At 34.5% G+C, this 21,620-nt stretch overlaps 4 protein-coding genes across 7 annotated transcripts; 2 read left to right on the top strand and 2 right to left on the bottom strand.

Moving 5' to 3' along the window:
- The first annotated feature begins 404 nt into the window (after positions 1-404).
- Positions 405-2,937, top strand: LOC110613083 (pollen receptor-like kinase 3). The gene is made up of 2 exons (XM_021754017.2): positions 405-2,001; positions 2,107-2,937. The coding sequence occupies exons 1-2, from the start codon at positions 639-641 to the stop codon at positions 2,886-2,888; spliced, it is 2,145 nt and encodes a 714-aa protein (XP_021609709.1). The 5' UTR covers positions 405-638; the 3' UTR covers positions 2,889-2,937.
- A 2,471-nt stretch (positions 2,938-5,408) lies between these two features.
- LOC110613557 (exocyst complex component EXO70A1) lies at positions 5,409-8,105 on the top strand. The gene has a single exon (XM_021754752.2). The coding sequence runs from the start codon at positions 5,882-5,884 to the stop codon at positions 7,730-7,732; it is 1,851 nt and encodes a 616-aa protein (XP_021610444.1). The 5' UTR covers positions 5,409-5,881; the 3' UTR covers positions 7,733-8,105.
- Positions 8,106-9,577: 1,472 nt separating this feature from the next.
- LOC110614105 (transmembrane protein 87A) lies at positions 9,578-13,888 on the bottom strand. 4 transcript variants are annotated; one of them, XM_021755582.2, is made up of 6 exons: positions 13,467-13,873; positions 12,045-12,963; positions 10,874-10,969; positions 10,487-10,623; positions 9,871-10,076; positions 9,578-9,783 (listed from the first exon to the last, which is right to left on the bottom strand). In XM_021755582.2, the coding sequence occupies exons 1-5, from the start codon at positions 13,670-13,672 to the stop codon at positions 9,902-9,904; spliced, it is 1,533 nt and encodes a 510-aa protein (XP_021611274.1). In that variant the 5' UTR covers positions 13,673-13,873; the 3' UTR covers positions 9,578-9,783; positions 9,871-9,901. The 4 variants fall into 4 exon arrangements, with proteins under 4 accessions (XP_021611274.1, XP_043811779.1, XP_043811780.1 ...); XM_043955844.1 differs by having other exon boundaries at positions 9,578-10,076; XM_043955845.1 differs by lacking the exon at positions 10,487-10,623 and having other exon boundaries at positions 9,578-10,076; positions 13,467-13,888.
- Positions 13,889-16,026: 2,138 nt separating this feature from the next.
- Positions 16,027-20,159, bottom strand: LOC110614034 (sm-like protein LSM1B). Its single transcript, XM_021755484.2, has 5 exons — positions 19,435-20,159; positions 18,470-18,538; positions 18,260-18,375; positions 18,114-18,176; positions 16,027-16,385 (listed from the first exon to the last, which is right to left on the bottom strand). The coding sequence occupies exons 1-5, from the start codon at positions 19,493-19,495 to the stop codon at positions 16,308-16,310; spliced, it is 387 nt and encodes a 128-aa protein (XP_021611176.1). The 5' UTR covers positions 19,496-20,159; the 3' UTR covers positions 16,027-16,307.
- Between the last annotated feature and the right edge of the window lie 1,461 nt (positions 20,160-21,620).

Below are 21,620 nucleotides of genomic sequence, written 5' to 3'. Positions count from 1 at the left end.
TCTGGTTTCTTTTTATATGAGCATTTTAAAAATTAATAAATGGTTATATCAGTGTTCTGAAGCACATCCGATCCGATCCGATCCGAGGTGGATTTTATCTGTAAGATTAGGAGTTTGAATTCTGGAGTTGGAAGGAATTTTCCTAAATATCACTCCGATCCGAGCGATGGATCATTTATATATCCTTTCTAGCTTAACAGTATTAGTGGAAATGAAAGAAAGAACTGTTCTAATTATAACAAAATCACTCAGGATGCGCTAATAACGCAGGATAGGTTCTGAGTTGACAAAAAATGCCCCTAGAAATTTTGATTGTTTGCTTAGAAACTTCAGACTAGAGCCATGGCATTGGAAGGTCCTTTTAGTAAAATAAATCAATTCCAACAGTTATAATATAACGGTCTTTCAAGGTGACCAAATTTCAACCAAGAAAATTTCCCCCTCTTTGTCTAAGGCTTAAAGCTAAAGCTCTTATGCTCCTCTCAATTCTAAGGCTCTGTTGCACTTACTCAAAACAAACACCATGATCTCACCGACCGAAATCCAATCGAGGAGCGCAAAACCAGCAAAAGCAACAAACACCCACAAAAAAATTTACTGCCAAAAAGGAAAATCTATCATTTCTTTCTACCCAAGTTATGGCCTTGGATTGGCTTCTCCGGCCAGTTTCTCCTGTGTTCATCATCGTTTTTGTCCTCCAATCTACTTGCACAACTTCCATAATCCAATCCGAAGCCTTGATTAAGCTAAAGAATTCGTTTACCAACACAACCGCTCTTAGTTCTTGGTTGCCTGGATCAGCTCCTTGTGACCGAGGCGCTCAGTGGGATGGACTTCTTTGTAGCAATGGCGTTGTCATCGGTCTTCGCCTTGAGAATATGGGTTTATCAGGAAAAATTGATGTTGATGCATTGGTTGCTATGTCAGGACTCAGGAGTGTAAGCTTTGAATATAATTCTTTTTCCGGTTTGATTCCTGAATTCAGTCGTTTAGGCTATTTGAAGAATATATACTTGACAGGTAACCAGTTCTCAGGTGAGATCCCACCAGAATTCTTCTTGAGAATGGAATCCTTGAAGAAAGTTTCGCTTTCAAAAAACAAGTTTTCGGGAAACATTCCATTAACATTACTGCATTTGTCCAATCTCATTGAATTGCGTCTTGAAGATAATCAGTTCACTGGGACTATTCCATCTGTAGAGGAAACAAGGTTGAAATCTTTCAATGTGTCGAATAATAAGTTAAGTGGGGTGATCCCGCAAGGTTTAACAAAATTCAACAAGAGTTCCTTCCAGGGAAATGACGGTCTTTGTGGAGAAAATATTGGAAAAGTGTGTAATGCAGCTAATACTCCAATTGAAACATTAGATCCAGGGGCCTTCGCCACAACCAGTGCTATGAACATTACGAAAAACGATGCTATTAGCATTAAAAAGACAGGTGCAGGGATTATAGTATTGGCCTTGATGTTTCTTTGTGTAGCAGTTATGATCATACTTAAAATGAGAAAAAAAGAAGAAGAAGATTTTGAAGCTGGTGGAATGGACAATACTACTACTGATCAGGAGGCAGCTGAAACAGTAGAAGTGCAAGTTTCTATGCCAGTTCTGCTGAAGGAAGTGGACCTAAACAAAAAACCAGGACCGAGTCGAAGAGCACCAGCTACTGCCAAGGGAGGTATAGGTGAATTAATAATCATGAATAATGAAAAGGGTGCTTTTGGGCTGATAGATTTGATGAGAGCTGCTGCAGAAGTGCTTGGAAATGGGGGATTGGGATCTTCATATAAAGCTCTGATGGATAATGGTGTAACTGTGGTGGTCAAGAGATTGAGAGAAATGAATGCGTTGGGGAAAGATGGATTTGATGCGGAGATCAGAAGGCTGGGAAGTCTAAGGCATCATAATATTTTGCCACCGTTGGCTTTTCATTATCGGAAAGATGAGAAGCTGTTGATCTATGAGTACATCCCCAAAGGAAGTTTGCTTAATTCGTTGCACGGTATACAATTTTTTTTATTTTCAATGTGAAAATCTAGCTTTCTAAATGCATTTTTATCTTTTCCATTACATGTATGAATATGCTAAAGAGTGAAAAAATTTTCAGGTGATAAGGGATCTTCACATTGTGAGCTAAATTGGCCTGATCGTCTCAAGATTGTTCAAGGAATTGCTAGAGGTTTGGGTTATCTGCATACTGAACTTGCTTCCTATGACTTGCCTCATGGAAATCTCAAATCAAGCAATGTCCTTCTTACTCCTGATAACGAATCATTGCTTTCAGAATATGGATTCAGTCCACTAACCAATCCTTCAGTTATAGGACAAGCTCAAATTGCCTATAAGGCCCCAGAAATTGCAAAATTTGGAATATCCCCTAAATGCGACGTATACTGTTTAGGACTAATCATTCTTGAAATCCTCACTGGAAAATACCCATGTCAATATATTAACAATGACAAAGAAGGGATTGATCTAGTTCAATTTGTGGAACCAGCAATTTCTGCAGGGAAAGAATGTGAAATACTTGACCCTGGAATTGCAAGCTCTTCAAATTCACTTGGTGATATGAAGCAACTCCTTCATATTGGAGTTCATTGTGCTGCAAATAATCCTACGCAACGGTTAGACCTAAGAGAAGCTATTCGAAGGATAGAGTCGATAAAACTGGAGATTACAGCCCCAGATTCCAGAACAGTAGAAGTACTACCATCACTTAAAGATAGCTATGCAGATGCTCCTGCTGCTAGTACTAGTACTAGTACTAGTACTAGTACTCAACAAGGTCATGCTCAGAAAACTAGAAAGGAATATGGATCACAGAGCTTTACTGATAGTGAACTATTTTCCTTTGCATCTCCTCGCTCAAACTTAAGCAATGAGAAATAGAAATGAAACATCACAGAACATAATCATCAGTTTCTGAAGCAGCATCTGCAAAAATATTCCAGGCTGCATTCTGGGTATTTTTCGCCCGAGAGAAAACTCGAAAAGTTGAAGATAAATAAGAATGAATCCGTGCATGTATATCACTAGAAAAATTATCTTTGTAGCTTATGTTTTTAAAGCTGTAGATTGTTAATTCTGGTAGTGATTCCCTTTTGATTCAGTTGTCATAGCTTGTTTAGATTTATTAATATAACATAGCCATTTGTATCAACTTTTCTGCAAAATTCAATGGAGATTTCCTTGCGAGGCTACTGCTAAACTTTTCTCTAATTACTGCCCTTAATACATGATCATGAATCCCATTGGGAGTCTCAATTTACAACTCATTGACAGATTGAAAACAGGAACCAAGTCAACCCCTTTCTGTAACTCATATGATCATAGCTCACTACAGCTGGAGATACCATGAAATCAAACTATTTTTTAAAAAAAATTGGTTCAAAATTATAGGATTCTAACCTGGCCCACAACAATAGCCCATCTGCTTTTTGCCCTGAAAATCGCATAGATAACTTGAAAAATTTTCCAATACAAATCCACACATTGAATCAGTACACTCATAATTCGTTAACCAACGCTAACTGTCAGGATTTCTTGGATAACCAAACTGCAGAGGAAAGCATTTGGCCAACTCAAAAATCAAGTGGCTGTTTAATAATGTAAAAAGTTTAACAATCTTATCTCCTTCAATTATTTGTAGAAAAAAAATTTCAAATATTAAGTATATGTATTAATTAAAAGAGAGATCTTGAAATGATCTTTCTAAATAACCTGTAACACTCGTGCAACACCATTTTAATTAAAAAAATAATTTCTTCTCCTCTTGATTGTTTTCTTTTTTAATTTATCATCAACTGCTGCACAAGATTTCATCATAAAATTTTAATTTTATTAAGGATGATAAATTATTCCAGCATTACCACATAAATAAGCGTGCAAATTTTCATGATTTGGTGCAAAGTATTTGTATTTTTAATTTTGTATGAAATCGATGCTGTGTAATGTATATTAGTAAAGAAATGAAAAAATGTGTACGTGCAAGCATGGGACGCACGTGCGTGTCGGCCTAATTTGGCAGTAAGATTAGTTGACTTCACTAATTTTGTTAATTAATGGGCTTAAATTAATTTATTTGTGGGTTAGGGTAGACCTAGAGCCAGCTCATTACGCCCATTGCTTGCTTGGCTGTGCTTAATTAATATATAGTTGTGTTCTCTGCTAATTAAATTTGCTTAATTGGATTTTTGTCTTTTTTATAGCTGGACTTGGTGGACATCCATAATTACGATTACCTGAGTTTCCCCATTATTAATTTCCTAATTATTTATTTTTCTATCATTTTTGTTTTTGTCTTTTATAACTTTAAACAAATCATAAGTGTATGAAAGGCGAGACAAAATTCTTATTTACACATTTTTACAAATTTAGTAATAATAAAATCTCATATTATTATTACTAAATTTATTTAACAATATTAAAATACCAATCTCCTTCACAATTTTGGAATGATTTAGATATCCTTTCAGAGATTTTATTTATTTAATTTTAAATAAGAGTTTTTTTTTTTTTTTGAAATAGGTAAAATAAGAGTTCAATGTAAGATTTTATAGTTTTCAAAACATATTATTCAAATCATATGAGAACTTATTTTCTTCACCCATACAAATAAATTCACTTTTTCCTCTGATTATAGTACGATTTATTTTTAAAATAATAGTTTATTTATTAGAATATTTTTATTTAATGTGGTAAAATCAAATTTTATTAACTTTAAAATAAATTTCTTACTATCATTAATTTCATTTTAAATAAATAATGTAAGTGAATGATATATTTTTAAAAATAAAATAAATTTATCATTTTAATATATAATTATATTTCTAAAATTATGCGAAGATAAAATTATATTTTTTTAGGTACGAAATGGCTATTTATTCACTAAAGTATAAATTATATAATATTTTTTTATGTTATATATTAAAAATAAAGAAAATTCATAGTATATAAATCAATTTATATTTAGTGATCAAAACACAAAATCAATTAAAATTACAAAATTAAGTTTTACAATGGACTCCATAATATTTTTTAATAAAACGATCATTATTAGAAAAACTTAAATCATGAATTTAAAAAATATAAAATTTATATTTGTACGAGTAAAAAATCTACAGATAGCCATTATGCTCGATAGTTTCTCTTAAAACGGGCAATATTAGTATCTAAAACATGGGCCAATTAGGACCCATGATGAACCTTTTTTTTAATTTATCTATTTGACATAAATAAATAATCCAAAAGTGACATCCAAAAGCGAAATATAAAGGAAATTTGCGGCCACATCGCCGGAATATCCTAAAGAGATTCACCGGCGGCTTGAATAGTCACAGAAAAAAAACCTTTTTAATTTTTTTTTAATGTTAAATTTCTTCCATATTTATCTTGCAATATTTTCACATTCAGACAAAAATCCTCACAGCTGCCTTCCAAGACCACAAGCAGCACGCAAAAGTAAAAACTAGTGCTCCAAAATTATACACAACCTCACCCTTTCTCCCAATCAAACTGCTACTCTGTCTGAATCCCAATCCCTTCTACTATCTCTACTCCGCCACCGCCTCCTTCACAGCAACCCAAAACCACCGCCAACCACCATCTTTTCAATATTCTAAAAATATTTCAATCTTCGCCTATACAATTTTAAAAAGAAAAAAAACTCGATTTTTTGAATAACTTTTCCATACTAAAGGAGCCAAAAAAAAAAGAAAAAATGAAGAGGGAATCTTACTTTTTCCGCACAAGAATTCATCACCAACAAGACTAGAGTTAATAATTTCAAGATTTGGGAAAGATAAATTCTTCATTTCTCTCGAAAGATTCTGCAAAAAAGTTTCCTTCTTTTACTTTCATAGAGCCTAGTTGTGTCTAATCATATGGAACCACCGGAGAATAGTAACGCCAGCGGTGGTGCGGTGGCTTTTGAAGATGCCCAGAAAATAATTCTACGGTGGGATTCAACAGTTTCAGAGGAAGCCAGGGAGAGGATGATCTTCGAAGGCGATCGTGATGAGGTGGATCGGTACTTAAAGGCTGTCGACGATATTCAAAAATCCATGTCGTCGACCAGCATCTCCGATGATCAAGACAAAGTCAACAGCACCACCATCCAGATCGCTATGGCAAGGCTTGAAGACGAGTTCCGCAACATACTTCTCAACCACACTACTCCTGTCGAGTTGGACTCACTTGCCGCCGCCGATCCCAGCTCTTCAGTCCACTCCTCCGCTGCAGGTGAGTATGAAGAAGATGACCATGCGGGTGATGACGACATACAAGATCAAATCCAACGAGCAGATTCATCTACGAGTAACAGCAGTGCGAGCTATCGATCCACTAGCAGTATTCGCGAGATCGATCTGATTCCACAGGAAGCAGTGTGTGATCTCCAGTCAATTGCCAAGCGCATGATTTCTGCTGGGTACTTGCGAGAGTGTATACAGGTGTACGGAGGTGTTCGAAAATCTGCTGTGGACTCAAATTTTAAGAGACTCGGGTTTGAGAAGCTGAGCATTGGGGATATACAGAGACTCGAGTGGGATGCTTTGGAGACTAAAATCAGGCGTTGGATAAGGGCGGCTAAGGTCTGTATTAGGATTTTGTTCTCTAGCGAGAAGAGGCTCTGCGAGCAGATTTTTTATGGGATTGGAACAGCTGTGGATGATGCTTGTTTCATGGAGACTGTTAAGGGTCCAGCAATTCAGCTTTTCAATTTTGCTGAAGCTATAAGTATAAGCAGGAGATCTCCTGAGAAAATGTTCAAGATTTTGGACTTACATGATACTTTAATGGACTTGATGCCTGATATTGAGGTGGTTTTCGAATCGAAATCAGCTGATTCAATTCGAGTCCAAGCTGCAGAGATATTGTCAAGATTGGCTGAGGCTGCAAGAGGGATTTTATCAGAGTTTGAAAATGCTGTTCTGCGGGAGCCTTCGTTGGTTCCAGTGCCTGGAGGGACAATTCATCCCTTGACAAGGTATGTGATGAATTATATCAGTTTGATTTCAGATTATAAACAGACCTTGATCGAGCTTATTTTGTCAAAACCATCAACTGGGTCAAGATATTCTGGTGATTCAACAACCCCAGATATGGAATTTGCTGAGCTAGAGGGTAAAACTCCATTGGCCATTCATTTGATTTGGATTATTGTAATTCTGCAATTCAATTTGGATGGCAAGTCCAAGCATTACAAAGATGTATCATTAGCTCACCTTTTTATGATGAATAATATTCACTATATTGTTCAAAAAGTAAAAGGGTCACCAGAATTGAGAGAAATGATAGGTGATGATTACTTGAGGAAACTAACAGGGAAACTCAGGCAGGCAGCTACCAGTTACCAGAGAGCTACTTGGGTGAGAGTGTTGTATTGCTTGAGAGATGAGGGCTTACATGTGAGTGGGAGTTTCTCTTCTGGGGTTTCAAAGAGTGTTTTAAGGGAAAGGTTTAAAACCTTCAATGCTATGCTTGAAGAGGTTCATAGGACTCAAGCAACATGGCTGGTGCCGGATAATCAACTGAGGGAGGAGCTTCGAATATCGATATCCGAGAAGTTGATTCCGGCTTACAGGTCATTTCTTGGGAGGTACAGGAGTCATATAGAAAGCGGAAAGCACCCGGAGAACTATATGAAGTATTCAGTTGAGGATTTGGAGAGTGCTGTGTTGGATTTCTTTGAAGGGTACCCTGTATCTCAGCTCTTGAGAAGGAGATGCCAGTAACAATGGTGGGGATGAGTTTTGCCAGATTATGAACTAGGACACAATTCTTTGAATTTTTTGTGGGGTGTTTGGGTGGATGTGGTGCCGGTCACTAGGAGGCTTCCCTGTGCTCTCCAATTCTTTGAAGCATCACTGATTAATTTCCTGCAGATTGGAAGGAGTCAAGTTCATTAATGGAAGAATCAGGTGTAGCTCTCCAGAATAGCCAGGTCTCTAAACCTGAATGCTTCCACACTGTAAGCATGTTGTTTGCAATTAGTCCTTGACCACATTCTAGATTTTTCTTACATTTTTTTTTTATATGGGAATTGTTTTTATGTGTGATTTCCTCAATATTTATGATATGATGAAGTAAAATTTTCTTTTTTTTTTTTACCCTCAACAATTTTGTTGTTGATCAATCTACTTTTTTCCTCCCAAAGTTAAATACTTGCTACAAAGTGGAATCTGAATGAGCATTGGTGATGCTTAGATGGTGACATGCTTGTATAATCCTTTACACAAGAAATTCCATTATAAGACTAGGCAACCATTAACTCTGCTTTTTGAGACATTTTCTATCACTAGTTGGATGTGCCATCGGAGCGTGTTATTCTGTTAAGTTGTAGTAATTACAAAGCTTTAGTTTATTGGTAATGAAGTCGTCTCGATGCGATGGAGCGGAATGGAAAAAATAACAAGGAAAAATTCAATGGGCGTGATTGATGGATTTGACATAAATATGAGAAATGGTAGTCACTGTAAAGTTTTTCTATTGAACAGTAGTTCCAAAAGACTAGATGGAGTTGGAAATCTTATTTCCAACACTTGTTGGAACTTGTAATGGCTTGAACTGAATTCATATAGATATATATTGTAGATATATGAAATTTTATGTCTCTATTATTTAGAATATGAATTTATATGAATGTATTTTCCTTGCCACGTATGTATTTGGAAGTAATTGGGTCACCTTCACCAAATGAGGGTTAATGATTTGAACAAAGAAAATCAAGATTGGCAACGTGCATTGTTGGTCAAAGTATGAATCTCACGTTTCTCGACCAAATTTGTAGGATATTGAATCTCTTTTAATTTCCATTACTTCCACTTAGGTGGAGAGTTACACAACCTATGATATGATATAAAACCAAATATTTAGTTGGTAGTAAATGTTTTTTTTTTTTAAAAAAAATTGTTGTTGTGAATTCATTTATGTAATTCTTTTTGAATTTGATGAGTTGGAGATTGGAAGAGTTTAACGAAAAGGAATTAAATTATCCTTATTATATAGTCTCATTTGATAAATAATAATTATGATACAATATTGAAAATGAAGGGATATGGAATTATGATAGATATTTTTAGAAATATTTTATTTAAGGAAAGGCATGGACCTCAAAATTTTGAGAATTCTTGGTTGATGGATACTTTGCAAGACCCATGACCATTGGTAAGTGTCAAGTTGTCAACTCTGGACCCAATAGATCATCAGGGCGATGGCTATTTTTTCGTTTTTTCTTTCTCTTGATTTCGGCAATTGAACTTTCATAGTCAAAATACTTGTACGAACGAAGTTTCCCAAGTGTTTGATATTTCTTCAAATTTGCAATTAGGATGAGATACTTGACCATACAAAACAAGCAACAACACCTAAGTCGTTTCTTACGTAAACCTAAGTTAGATTGTTATGTCTCTTTTTAGCAGGTTAAATTCTCTGGATCTTTCTGTTTTTTTTTTATTTTTTATTTTTTTTCCAATTATTATGTACAAATCTCAATAGAAATATTTAATGTAACAGTTATTAAGCACGTTCTTGTAGGTTCGAATTTATGCAACTTTTAATGATGATAATAGTATGACACATTTTAACTCCGCAATCCTTTCTGTACTAGATTCGGCCAATTTTGAAAGAAAGGCAGAACAAATCAACATTTACGGTCAACACATGCTAATTTATCTAACAATTACATGGAAATATCATGCCCACAAATAAATGGACTTAAAATAAAAGAACAGCTCTCTTCTATAGCAATCTCAAAGTGAACCTTTCCTTGTCAAAAACTTCACTCCTACAAAGTAGTTGATGTAGATTTCAGGGACTATGAGAAGATTGCTGGGAACAATAACAAGGCCACAAATCAAATAATTAAGCCTACCTCAAAATCACTTCTCCTTTTGGGATATATTTTACGCTGTCTTGTCTTCTTCAACATCACCATTAGATTCATTGTCGTTGGCTTGCACAGGTCTAGATTCTGTTGCACTTCGAACATCCTTCCAAGGCATTGCAGATGTTTTAACGAGTGTCAAGGAACTTTCATCTCTGTCGAACTCTTCACCCACATCATCAGAGTACGCATACCTATCAGAGAAGGATAAATCAATTATCAGGAACAGAGAAACCAAAACATGAGAAAGTTGGTGTCTGCACCTAAGAATATTGTTAACATGCAAATGCAATAAGTGAACACCCTTATATGATCAATCGGTATATGGTTGCGCAGTTACAGGTGGCGGCCAGTTCTGCAATTCTATTCCTAAACTTTGAGGATCAGAATATGTCGTTCTAACATTGAAGTTTCAACCCAAAACAAGAAAAAAATTCACTGATATAACAATGACTGGAGGCTCTTCTCAAGCAGTTAGTAGGTGGACCCTTAACTATCAATAAATGCTTTGATAAGCATTAAAGATTTATCAAGGCCAGGACAGAAATTATAACCAGGAGTTAAGAGGAAAAGAAAGACACTTAGATCAGATGCTGGGGCTTACCGCATGGAGTTTTGCGACGGAGCCCAAAGAGCACAAATGATGCACAGAAGAGAAAATGAAAGGACTTGCCAGAAAGCTGGGATGACCCAAGCATTCTGCCAATGCTCATTGTAAACATCATTTGACTTGAAATACAGCTGCAAACACAATATTAGAAGAATGGGAAAAAAACATCAATCCCCTTGCTATTCCAACTGTTGATGAAATAGTACTTTGCTGAATTCTATTACGTTCACTAATCCACTTCAAAGCAATTGGCAAAGTCCCGATTCCCATACCGAGATCACTCCCAAGCTTTCAAAATCTTTGACCAGCAAAAGGAAGCTAATTAAAGAAATTTGCCACAAAATAATGACTCAAAACTAATATGATAAGCAATATTCTTACCTCATAGCAAATCCAACCGACTGACACAATAACTGCTACTGCCAAAGCATTTGTGAACTTGCGGTATATATCCAGCTTGACCATCATTCTCTTAGCCTGTCACATTAAACAGAAAGACAAATTTTATTTGCTAGTTTTAAATGTTTGTAGTTCAGTTAATACCTCAATAAAAAATCAGGGAAAGAATATTTTTTGTGAACTTTTTCAGACTTGCCAACTGCACAAGTATGAAGAATATTGTTTAAATGTTGTATTACATTCAAACAACTGCACAAGTGTAAACTTTGGAAAAAAACAACTGCACAAGTATAAACAATCAAATCTTGTATATATCAATACAAGTTTTTCACAACATCAGTCCTCAGGCTTCATTGAGAACAATGAAACCAAAGAGAGAAAAACAAGCTTGTGGAAAGAGAAATTAAACTGCAATGAAACAAATGATCAAAAGACGAATAGATCTAGCATTTTACAACTTTTTTCACTTGTGCATATATTTCTGCACTAAAAACTAGTCCATTCACCTTGATTTAGTACACTAAAAGACATGATTCCAGCAATTAACACCTTGCTCCTTTTTGGACAATAAAATGTTAGCCTTAGGTCAGCTCAGCAGTTTTTGGTAACAACATTGAAGCTTCTCTTGCATTCTTAAATTTTCTCACCTAAAAGCCATGGACTTTATAAAAAAAATTAGTGTATAAGAATTCCTCTTCCTGTTGTTGGGTCAAGCTGAGAAAGATCCAGTTTTGCTAGCAGTATGATTTCTGCTATCTTCTCTTTTTTTTTTAAAAAAAAAAAAAGAAAAGAAACCACATAGGAATACCATTACAATTTTCCTTAATGATCAAGACCAAGGCTATGGTGATCCAAGATCCACATATAAGATGAGATTTTACGGGCTCTAAAATTTTGGACATGAGTTTTGAGGTTTCTGTCTAACTTGGGTATTCAAATACAAGAGGTAAACTTACTATTAATTAATTAACACCAAATTCAGCCACACACCCAAAAGAAAACAAAAAAGTGAATTGCTGTCAAGTCTCAAATATCGTACTTATGAGACATGTATCCTTAAGATACTTTCAGAAATAAATAAATTCATTGGATCCACTACATTGTAAGAAACGAAGCACATAACAGACATGACCCAGAATGGAAGATCAAGTACCTGAAGTTTATTTAACGTGGCAGAAAGGGACTTGAATATCCAAATAATGAAGAAAGCATCCAAGAGAGCTGCCGGAAGCACTAAAAAAAGTCTTGCCTTCCCAGAAAGATCACTGACAGCACCTACATTCTCTACCAGTTCAAGCACTTCAGAGGCCAGGAAGAAGGTCACTCCAAGCATGATCACCTTCGACGTAAGGCCACCAAGGGTAGGTCTAACAACACCATAGCCCATTGACACCATAAGAATTATGAGGCGTGCAACTGTACGTTTAACTGTACCAAAAGTTACTGCCCAGACAGTAATGCCGACTGGTCTGAGTCCAGTTTCATTGAATTCGGCATAATCAAAATACCAGAGAGCCATCTCAAACATGCCTAGTGTTATCACCAGTGTTATGCAATTCAGCAGTGGAAAAACTTCTTTCCAAAACCTTGCATACTGATAGAACCAAAACAGTCCAAGTATAACAAAAGCAAGGGACATGAACCCGTAGAAATTCATTAGTGGAGCCATTCTACCAGGTAAATAGCCGGTAGGGTTTTTCCATATAGTTTTGCCCTCTATAACTACGTCTTTCAGATTGGGATCACAATGAATGAAGTACAAATTATACATCCCAGTTTTAGTGACTTTTATTGATCTTAAAGGCAATGTTGCATCTAGCTCATATGCATTGAATGAAACACCAAATACATGGGGCCAGCTTGAATCCTTCGTTGATGGGCGATGAATGACTACTCCTTGCTTGCAAGCACCCAATTTAGCAAGATCTGCTGTGCAGCAAATAGCTCTTTGACCTCCATAGGCTGAACCCCCAATTGTCTCTCTATCTTCTACCTCAAAAACAATAGCTTGGACTAACCCCGAGGTAAAGTTAGAAAATTCCTCAGTTCTCCGGAACACAATCTTTTCAAAACTGATAACAAATGACCATGTAAAAAAATAGTTAATAGAAAAAAGCTGGAACACACAAGTCTACCTACCTAACAGGATCCTATGATAATAATATTTAAGGAATCAAGATGACAAACATACAAAGGGAAATCCATTCACAAATTCAAAAATGCATATTAATTAACCCAAGTCAATCTTTAAAACGAATTACTTGACATCAAATGAATTATCAACTTCAATTATCAAATTTAACCCAAAATAAAATACCTGTATTGAATTAATTGAAACAAAATAATAATTTTGGGGGAGACAATTCTCATTCTCAGAAAAATCCAATCTCTGTTCTACTCATGAACATTGCCGTAATATCATGTATGGCCAAAGAGCCTAAACAAAAAATTGTTCAAACCAAGAAAGAAGAAGGCAACTTCTACCCAGAAAACCAGGAGATCTAATCAATATAGAACCAGACACAGATATGTATAAACTGACAAGTGAATCACAGAGAGAAAGATTAATGATTACCGAATGTAAGAATCACCATTAGCAGGAAGGGCACTGCTCTCATTGAAATATCCAGGCCTAGAAGAGTAAATGCCTTCACTGCCTCCATGAACTACAAAGGCAGTACCTTTTGCCACAAATCTTTCTCCTCTGTACTCATGAACTGAGCCTTCGACAATAAAGCTCAGAAAGAGCAACACACAACATGTAACAGATAGAACTGACATTACCTCGGGGGTGGAGAGAGAGAGAGAGAGAGAGAGAGAGGAGTATCAGTGTGGGTATTAGTGATTTGGATCTGCAAGTTGAGATCTTGATATGAGGAGGCAGAGGCTAAAGCCAAAGTGAATCAACTAAAACAAGTGCAGTCTTGAACAGTGAAGAGATCAACTGTTATTACGAGAAATGACTAGTAACTTTTGGGTGTTGAGAATTATAGTCTAGAAGAACAAATGGAGTGTTTGTGAGAAGAGGAAGTTTACAGCCGTTGGATACATTGACTTGTGCATTTAACACGGTTTGGGAATTAGGTGTACGGCTGTGATTGATTTCAGAAAACGGATAGCGTGTTTAGAAGCGTAGAGAATAAGGAGAAAGCTGTCGGCTTTTTGGTCAAGTTTTTGTTTCGTAGAAATGGATTTATTATCATCTTGGCATGTAATGTTTTCCACTAATATAACGGCTGTATATCCATTTTACTAAAAATTAATGTGCGTTTCTAAGGTATAATTGATAAATATTAAATAGTATAAAATCTCTGTTGTCATTAAGTTAAGTTTTGATTTTATTAAAAAAAGTACTTTAAAATTATTAAAAATTATGAATATGTTAAATCGATATAAAAATTATATATACAGATATTATACAAATAGTATAAAATCTCTGTTGAAAATATGCAAGTCAAAGGTTACAAAAATATGGTAATTTTTGTTTTTACTCCGCCCCATCCAGTATTATATTTTGTTATGGTTGAAACATACATTTTCCATTGTGATTTTTATTATTTTTTTAATTCCAAAAAATATATATATCTCTATATTATTCTAAACATTCTAATATTTAATTTAATTGAGAAAACCTATCACATAATTATAGATAATGAATATCTGCAAGTATATTAATTCACACTCAATTCACTGCATTGGTAAGATATATATATATATATATATACACAGATTTATTAATGAAGTTGCAATCACTACATTAGTGATATATATATATATAAATTTTTTAATAATATCTATTCTAAGTTGCAATCACATTAATCCACAGTCAACCTATTATACTATATTAGTAAAATATATATATATAGATTCTTTAACGACCCAATCAACCTATTATACTATATTAGTGAAATATATATATAGAGATTCCTTAACGACATGTTCTGAATTGGAATCACATTAATTCACACTCGACCCATCATACTATATTGGTGATATATATACAGATTCCTTAATGACATCTGTTTTAGATTGCAATCACACTAATTCACTTTCAATCCACTATAATACTATAATACTGGTGAAATATATATAGATTTCTTAATAACATCTATTTTAGATTGCAATCACACTAATCCACACTCAACCCACTATATTATATATAGATATTTTAAAAACATTTATTTGAATTGCAACCACATTAATCCATACTATTTATTAATAACATCTGTTATAGGTTCCAATCACACTAATCTACATTCGATCCATCACACTACAACACACTAATCCACACTCAACCAACTCAACCATCACACTAATCAAAACAACATTAAATGCATCCAAAATTAGAGTTTTATCATTAAACCAGCATTTTCAATAGTTGTTTAATCATTTTTTACATCAGAATATAAATTTTTTTTTCTTCTCTGTACTCCGTTTTTCCACTCCTCTGAAATAAAGTCATTTAATTATGCCCCAGAAGGCTACATCCCTCTTCCATGCCACTGCCATTAAGAGAGTTGATTGCCTAATGTTTCGGGAGGTTCCATTTTTTCATGTTTAGCTTGAAGCTAATACTTAAGCTGATTGGCTAACAAATGAAGTGGCTGAGCTCTGTACAGGTTTTCATAGGCTCTCATCCTTCGGTTGACTTGAATTGTTGGCTCCTTCATACTCCCCGTTCTGTTTGTGCCTAGCCTCTCCCACCCACAAAAAAAAAAAAGGAAAGAGAAAAATATTGCGAGACAAGAATGCCCGCCATTAAATTTGAAGTCCAGTACAATTGGGCTCATTAAGCAAATCTCATTGGTTAATTTTGTATGGATCCGAGTGTTAGTGGAGCAGATGCTTCCAAGTTTTCATTGTTTAGCTCAAAGACAGTATTTCCATTTCCAACTTAGATTCAACAAACAGTGCTTCTCATTTGTTCCCACATATTCTCAACATCAACAGTAGTAGCCTTCGGTTGATTTCTCGGAAACCCAATATCTATTGAGGGCAAAAAATACCACATTCCCCAGAATACCCACATCATCCAAATCCTTAAAAAGTCAAAACTAGAGAAGAATGAAATTAGTACCACCCTTACAAGCCCAGGGGCATTCATCGAGGTTCACAATCATCTCTCTTTTCTGGAATTAATAATGCCAGCAAGGTGGGATTCTAATTTTCTTGATTGTACAGAAACATTACATCCGAAAAATATCCAATACAATACGAAAGCAGAAATGGAATGAGTGAATTACTACACCCCAAACTTAAAAAGCATCAATTTCACAGATAAATTTGTCAAATACGTTTCTTTGAAAAATGTTACAGAAATTTTAGAGAAAAAGGAGAAGCATTTAACCTTATCATCTCCCTACAATTGACCGCTAAAATATGTGCGGACCCATGTGCCTTGGTTGCGAGGTATGCACTAGTCCAAATCGAGGAACTCCATTCTCTTCCTCATTGTACCTTTCAGATCCGTAGCTTCCCTTTCAGCTTTTTGTGCCTGCAAAAGTAAACGAGCAGGAGCTTAAGCATTAATGGCCAAACAGAAAGGTAAACTCCACTGAAATATGTGCATCTTGGACAAGCAAAAGGAAAACAAACCCTTCAAAGAAAATTTGTCAAAAGCCCAAGCTTTTCTCTCTGTTAAATATAGCGGTTTCTTTCACATAGAACTAGAACTTACCCAAATGCTTAAGTTTTGAATGAAAGGCATTTTCAATTGGTCAGTGTTGCATTAATATTAAAGCAGCAAATCCTTGAGTGTCATTTTTTTTGCTAATTATGAATGACCTAACCAGTACTAGTTAAGACAGTTTTTTTATATATGTATGTAGCTTCAATTTGCATGCTAGTTGAAAGCAGTAGCAGGTATATCACTAGGAATTGGAGCCCTTATCTAAGCTAAACAGATGTGATTTGATTCAAATCCATGTTGAATCCTATACAGCAGAAAATGCAGTTATTGTGACCAAATAAAACATTCTCTTCTTTCACAATCAAATGATAAATGAATCTGCTATTAAACAATTTCTTAGCCGATTAATAATTACTGTGGAAAAACAAATACAACACACACCCTGGATCAAGAAAAGACAATAGCCTTCCATCAGATGACTAGTAGGGTCATCAAATAGGTGAGAAAATCGGATTCTTTTTTTTTTTAAAAAAAAAGAACAGAAATATTGAGAAGCTATCAAGCTGTTGAATTCGACTCCCAAACCAGTAGAAGTGAACCATAACAAAAAGAGTCCAAATGAATGTAGAAGTAAAACCAGCTTCATTCAAGCACAAATTATTTAAAATGAAAGTGTGCACAGAAAATTAGCCTTTTAGAAGGAAGTCTGGCTCAAAGGTTGAATCTTCTACAAGGACAGACAACTTCAACTTGATAATGTCCATTACAGACCTAATAATTAACTAGTGGAGCTATATGTGTTTGTTTCCACAAACAATTGATAGAATCACTTGTCATCAAAATGTTAATTTATGCCTATTTTATTGCATTTCTAACAAAAAAAAAGGCATAGAATCAGTACAAATTTACCATTCAAATTCAATTAAAATAACCAAGTACTATTTACAATATATTTTATCTTATATCACTCAGTATACTACAAAATTGATTCCGACTTCAAGCATGGCCTGACAAGAAAATAAGTCCATGAAATAGAACCATATAGGTATATAAAACAATATAGCATTATTCTTTAAAAATAGAAAACAAAAAAAGAATTCCTCACTCTTCACACAGAAAAAACCAAGCAAATAAAAAATATGCTAAAGCAAATTACAAAACCAAAATAAACAAAAGCATTAGAACAACTGTTACAATGTTAGAAGACACAAAAATGACAAATTTTTGGGTCATATACCATTAATGTTGTCCTGCTTAAATAAATAAGGACACTAATAGGAACATTTTATAGTAAGATCCACACTAAACAATTAATATGCACAAAGAACATGCTCATACATCCTTGATTATAGTTTAAAGGAGTTACTGTGTCCATAGTAGGTCCACACAAACATGTCAGACAACAAATCCTGTTTGAATGTCCACTAAACCCTAAAAGTTTATTAAGAATTATGTGTAGACTCTACACCAAGAAACTGTGTGACTGACAATAGTTATTTTTTCAGGAAGCCTGTGATAGTGATGCATCACAGAGTCTTTGAAAAACAGAAATATTTGGCTAATGAAATGAAAGGAAACAGCAACACCACTCACCCTTTTAATTTCTGCTGCTGAAACCCGGGTCATATGTGGAGGAAGTTCTTCCCTCTCCAAATCCTAAAGTAGAAAATGAAATTTTCAGATAATAATAAAAATACAATATATTACACTATCAAACAAATCAATCACATCATCCATACCAGCTCTCCAATTAAAACAACATTCTCGCCTCGGATAACATATAGACCTAAAGGGATATCACAATAGAGATCACCAACAATAACTCTTTCGCATGCACCCTCAAGAACAGCATTGGCTGCAGATTACAAATGTTTATTTATTTTCAGACGTTGAAGGAGTCTAGGAGCATATAAAACCATAAACAATAAGAAAATTTGAAAGAAAAATACCAAATTGATCAAAAGAACGCAGTATTCCCAGTAGCTTTCGGCCATCTCGCAGAAGCACAAGTAGCTTCTCTGAGGCAAAAGCAAAACAGCAGGACAGAAAAATTAAGAACAAAGCAATCCACATTCAATAATTTGTATCTGAACAGCATGCAAGCATCATCTGCTATATTATAAACATCACCTATACCTCCCTCTTTAAGTGTAACTGACCAATTATAGTAAAATAACGTCTAAAAGAATGAAGAAAACCTTGCAATAGAAAAAGAAAAATGCATACAACACGATGACTACATTTTATTTCATTTCAAAAATCCTGTCCAATGCCAATACTAAAAAGATCTTTGTAAGCAACATTTGGATGCCACAAAATCAGTTTTGATTCTACAACCATCAAATTTGAGCTGTAAAGTAGGATAACTAAATTTTCTTGCAGTTAAAAAGGATAAAATGCATCATCAATTAATTCTCAAGACACCATTGGTTATCAGTTATAAAAAAAGTGCCTATCAGATGGATCTTTCATATCTTCACTAGATGAAGAATCATAAAATGCCAATAAACACCAAGTACGATAATTATAAACACGATCTTGAAATTAATTCTAGATGAACAAATAAAACTATGCATGACACCAAATAAAGAGAAAGAAAGAAGTGTCGATAAAAATTAGTCCTAGACAAGCAAGTCTTTTCAACTCAATTAATGGTGTAAGGCAAAAGTTTTAGCATGGAATAACAGCAACCTCAGAAAAGCATATTATCGCTTAAAGGATTCCAAAACATATACGAAAGATACCATTTCTCCATCTTTTTACTTAAATTAAATAATACAAACAGCAACTTCTAAACAATATCAAATTCTGAGGCGAGTTCTATTGAACAGTGAAAATTTTTTAACACGTTAACGGCGAGCACAGGACATACAATCCAAGGAACACAAAGAATTTAATCAAGGGGAGAACTTACTATCGAGATAGCTAGCAAGAGAAGTAGAAAGGTAAATATCTTCAGGTCCCGCCCAAGACATGGATAGGCTCAAGCTCTATCTTATTCGGCACTGCAAAAATCACCGAAAATTCGTCGAAAACCAATCCAATGAAATGGCATTGGCTGCTTGCAATTCCTCCTTTTATCCACTTCACTACACTACCACTTCAATCTAAAAACTCCACATTAAAGACCAGTAATCAACCCAAAAGAGAGAAAACCCCAATCTCACAATTACACCGAAAGTCAAACCACAAACCCTAACTGGTCCAATCTCCAAAAACCCAAATTGATTAAAAAAAAAAAGTCCTCCAAATTCAGGTTACGAACCCCAACTAGTCCTATAATCACCAGGAAAACGAAAAAGAAAAAAGGGAAAGCAGTAATTGGTAATCTTGTATGAATCCAAAAAGCCTACAAGAGTAGAAATTGGGATTTCTCTTCCGGATTGAATGAACAGAGTGGGAATTGTAAAAGAAGTCACTCAGATCCAATCGCACCGGAAGAGATAAAAGGAAGCGAATAGAAGGAGATAATAAAATAGAAAGAATCGAGTGAGAAAATGTAGGAAAATGATTTCAAGGAAAAAATAAATTGCTAGGGTTTGGTGTTTTGCATGGTGGGAGTTGAAGTGTGAGGTGTAATTGAAGTTGTTGATGTAGGTTCTTGCTCCATGTTTTTGTTTTTCTTTGGGTTTGGTTTGGCTTCTCTTGTGTCGATTTAAGAGTTGATTTTGATTTTTGTTTTTTTCAATTAAAAAGTATAATAAATTATTTTATTTTAAAAAGAATGCTGCTTAATATTAATTAATTTTATTTTTAAAAGAATTATATATATAATAAATTATTTTGATTATTATTTTTTTTTTTGTCTTTCAATCTAGCCATGAAATATAAAATCTTTACAAATTAGATGAACTATTAATACTAATGCAACAATTGCTTACAAATATTAAAATTATAAATAGGGAAAATTATTTCTTAGTCCCTCAGGTTTAACGTAATTAACACTTCTGTCCCTCTATTTTGGCGACCCAACACTTAAGTCCCTCACTTTCTCTTCCGTCCAATTTCGTAGTCTTTCCGTTCATTTAAACCGTTTGGTCAAAGAGTCAAAAGTGAGAGGTGATAATTTTTTCCAGAAATACCCTTTTCTTAATGTGAAATTCCTTTTTTTTTTTTTTCTCTTTCATGCTTTCTCCTGTTGCAGAAGAAGAAGAAGAAGAAGAAGAAGAAGAAGAAGAAGAAGAAGAAGTTGCTGGGTAGGAAGAAGAAGAAAAAGTTGCTGGGTAGGAAGAAGAAGAAGAAGAAGAAGAAGAAAGATTTGCTGGGTAGGAAGAAGAAGAAGAAGAAAAAGTTGCTGGGTAGGAGGAAGAAGAAGAAGAAGAAGAAGAAGAAAGAAGAAGAAGAAGAAAAAGCTGCTGGGTAGGAGGAAGAAGAAGAAGAAGAAGAAGAAGAAGAAGAAGAAGAAGAAGAAGAAGTTGCTGGGTAGGAAGAAGAAGAAGAAGAAGAAGAAGAAGAAGAAGAAGAAGAAGAAGAAGAAGAGGGTTAATTTTGTCAATTCACGTGTCTCAAACGGCTATTTTGAACGGAAGGACTGCGAAATTGGACGGAAGAGAAAGTGAGGGACTTAAGTGTTGGGTCGCCAAAATAGAGGGACAGAAGTGTTAATTACGTTAAACCTGAGGGACTACAAAGTAATTTTCCCTTATAAATATCTAAGAAAATGGGAAAAAATAGAAAAGAATGTGTAGCTTTTGGCAGGAGATTATTATAGATAATGATGACTCGGATGCAACCATGGAAAGAAGAGAAGGTACCATCAACAAACAAGCAACACAACAAAGCTTAATCCTCAAGTATTTGACTTCTTAATTCAATGCTTGACTAATACAAAATCAAAAATCTACAAAACTTATACTAGATGAATGGATTATTTTAACTCAGTTTAATAAATTATATTGTAATTACTTATTCAACCGCTCACTTAAAGAAATGAATTCAACTAAATTCTCTCTGTAAATAAATTTTATAACTAAAATGAGAAATTGCTTTATTTAAATTTTAATTTAACACTAATGAATTAACTGTATGAAATTATATGCGATATAATTTGAGATTAATCGTTCAACAACATCTAAATTTTGTATAATGTTAAATAAATAT

Source organism: Manihot esculenta, chromosome 4, assembly GCF_001659605.2.
Source record: "Manihot esculenta cultivar AM560-2 chromosome 4, M.esculenta_v8, whole genome shotgun sequence".
In the NCBI taxonomy this organism is placed as follows: domain Eukaryota; kingdom Viridiplantae; phylum Streptophyta; class Magnoliopsida; order Malpighiales; family Euphorbiaceae; genus Manihot; species Manihot esculenta.
This window is presented reverse-complemented; position numbering and strand designations above follow the sequence as displayed.

What these genes read in the sequence shown, in the direction of transcription:
- LOC110613083 (XM_021754017.2), top strand. Translation starts at nt 639, where the DNA reads ATGGCCTTGGATTGGCTTCTCCGGCCAGTTTCTCCTGTGTTCATCATC. An exon ending in TTTGCTTAATTCGTTGCACG is followed by an intron (nt 2,002 to 2,106) that starts GTATACAATTTT and finishes AAAAATTTTCAG; the next exon opens with GTGATAAGGGATCTTCACAT.
- LOC110613557 (XM_021754752.2), top strand. Translation starts at nt 5,882, where the DNA reads ATGGAACCACCGGAGAATAGTAACGCCAGCGGTGGTGCGGTGGCTTTT.
- LOC110614105 (XM_043955844.1), bottom strand. Translation starts at nt 13,672, where the DNA reads ATGTCAGTTCTATCTGTTACATGTTGTGTGTTGCTCTTTCTGAGCTTT. An exon ending in AATGGTGATTCTTACATTCG is followed by an intron (nt 12,964 to 13,466) that starts GTAATCATTAAT and finishes ATTTGTTATCAG; the next exon opens with TTTTGAAAAGATTGTGTTCC. An exon ending in CCACGTTAAATAAACTTCAG is followed by an intron (nt 10,970 to 12,044) that starts GTACTTGATCTT and finishes TTAATGTGACAG; the next exon opens with GCTAAGAGAATGATGGTCAA.
- LOC110614034 (XM_021755484.2), bottom strand. Translation starts at nt 19,495, where the DNA reads ATGTCTTGGGCGGGACCTGAAGATATTTACCTTTCTACTTCTCTTGCT. An exon ending in TCTTGCTAGCTATCTCGATA is followed by an intron (nt 18,539 to 19,434) that starts GTAAGTTCTCCC and finishes CTTTTGCCTCAG; the next exon opens with AGAAGCTACTTGTGCTTCTG. An exon ending in GCGTTCTTTTGATCAATTTG is followed by an intron (nt 18,376 to 18,469) that starts GTATTTTTCTTT and finishes TGTAATCTGCAG; the next exon opens with CCAATGCTGTTCTTGAGGGT.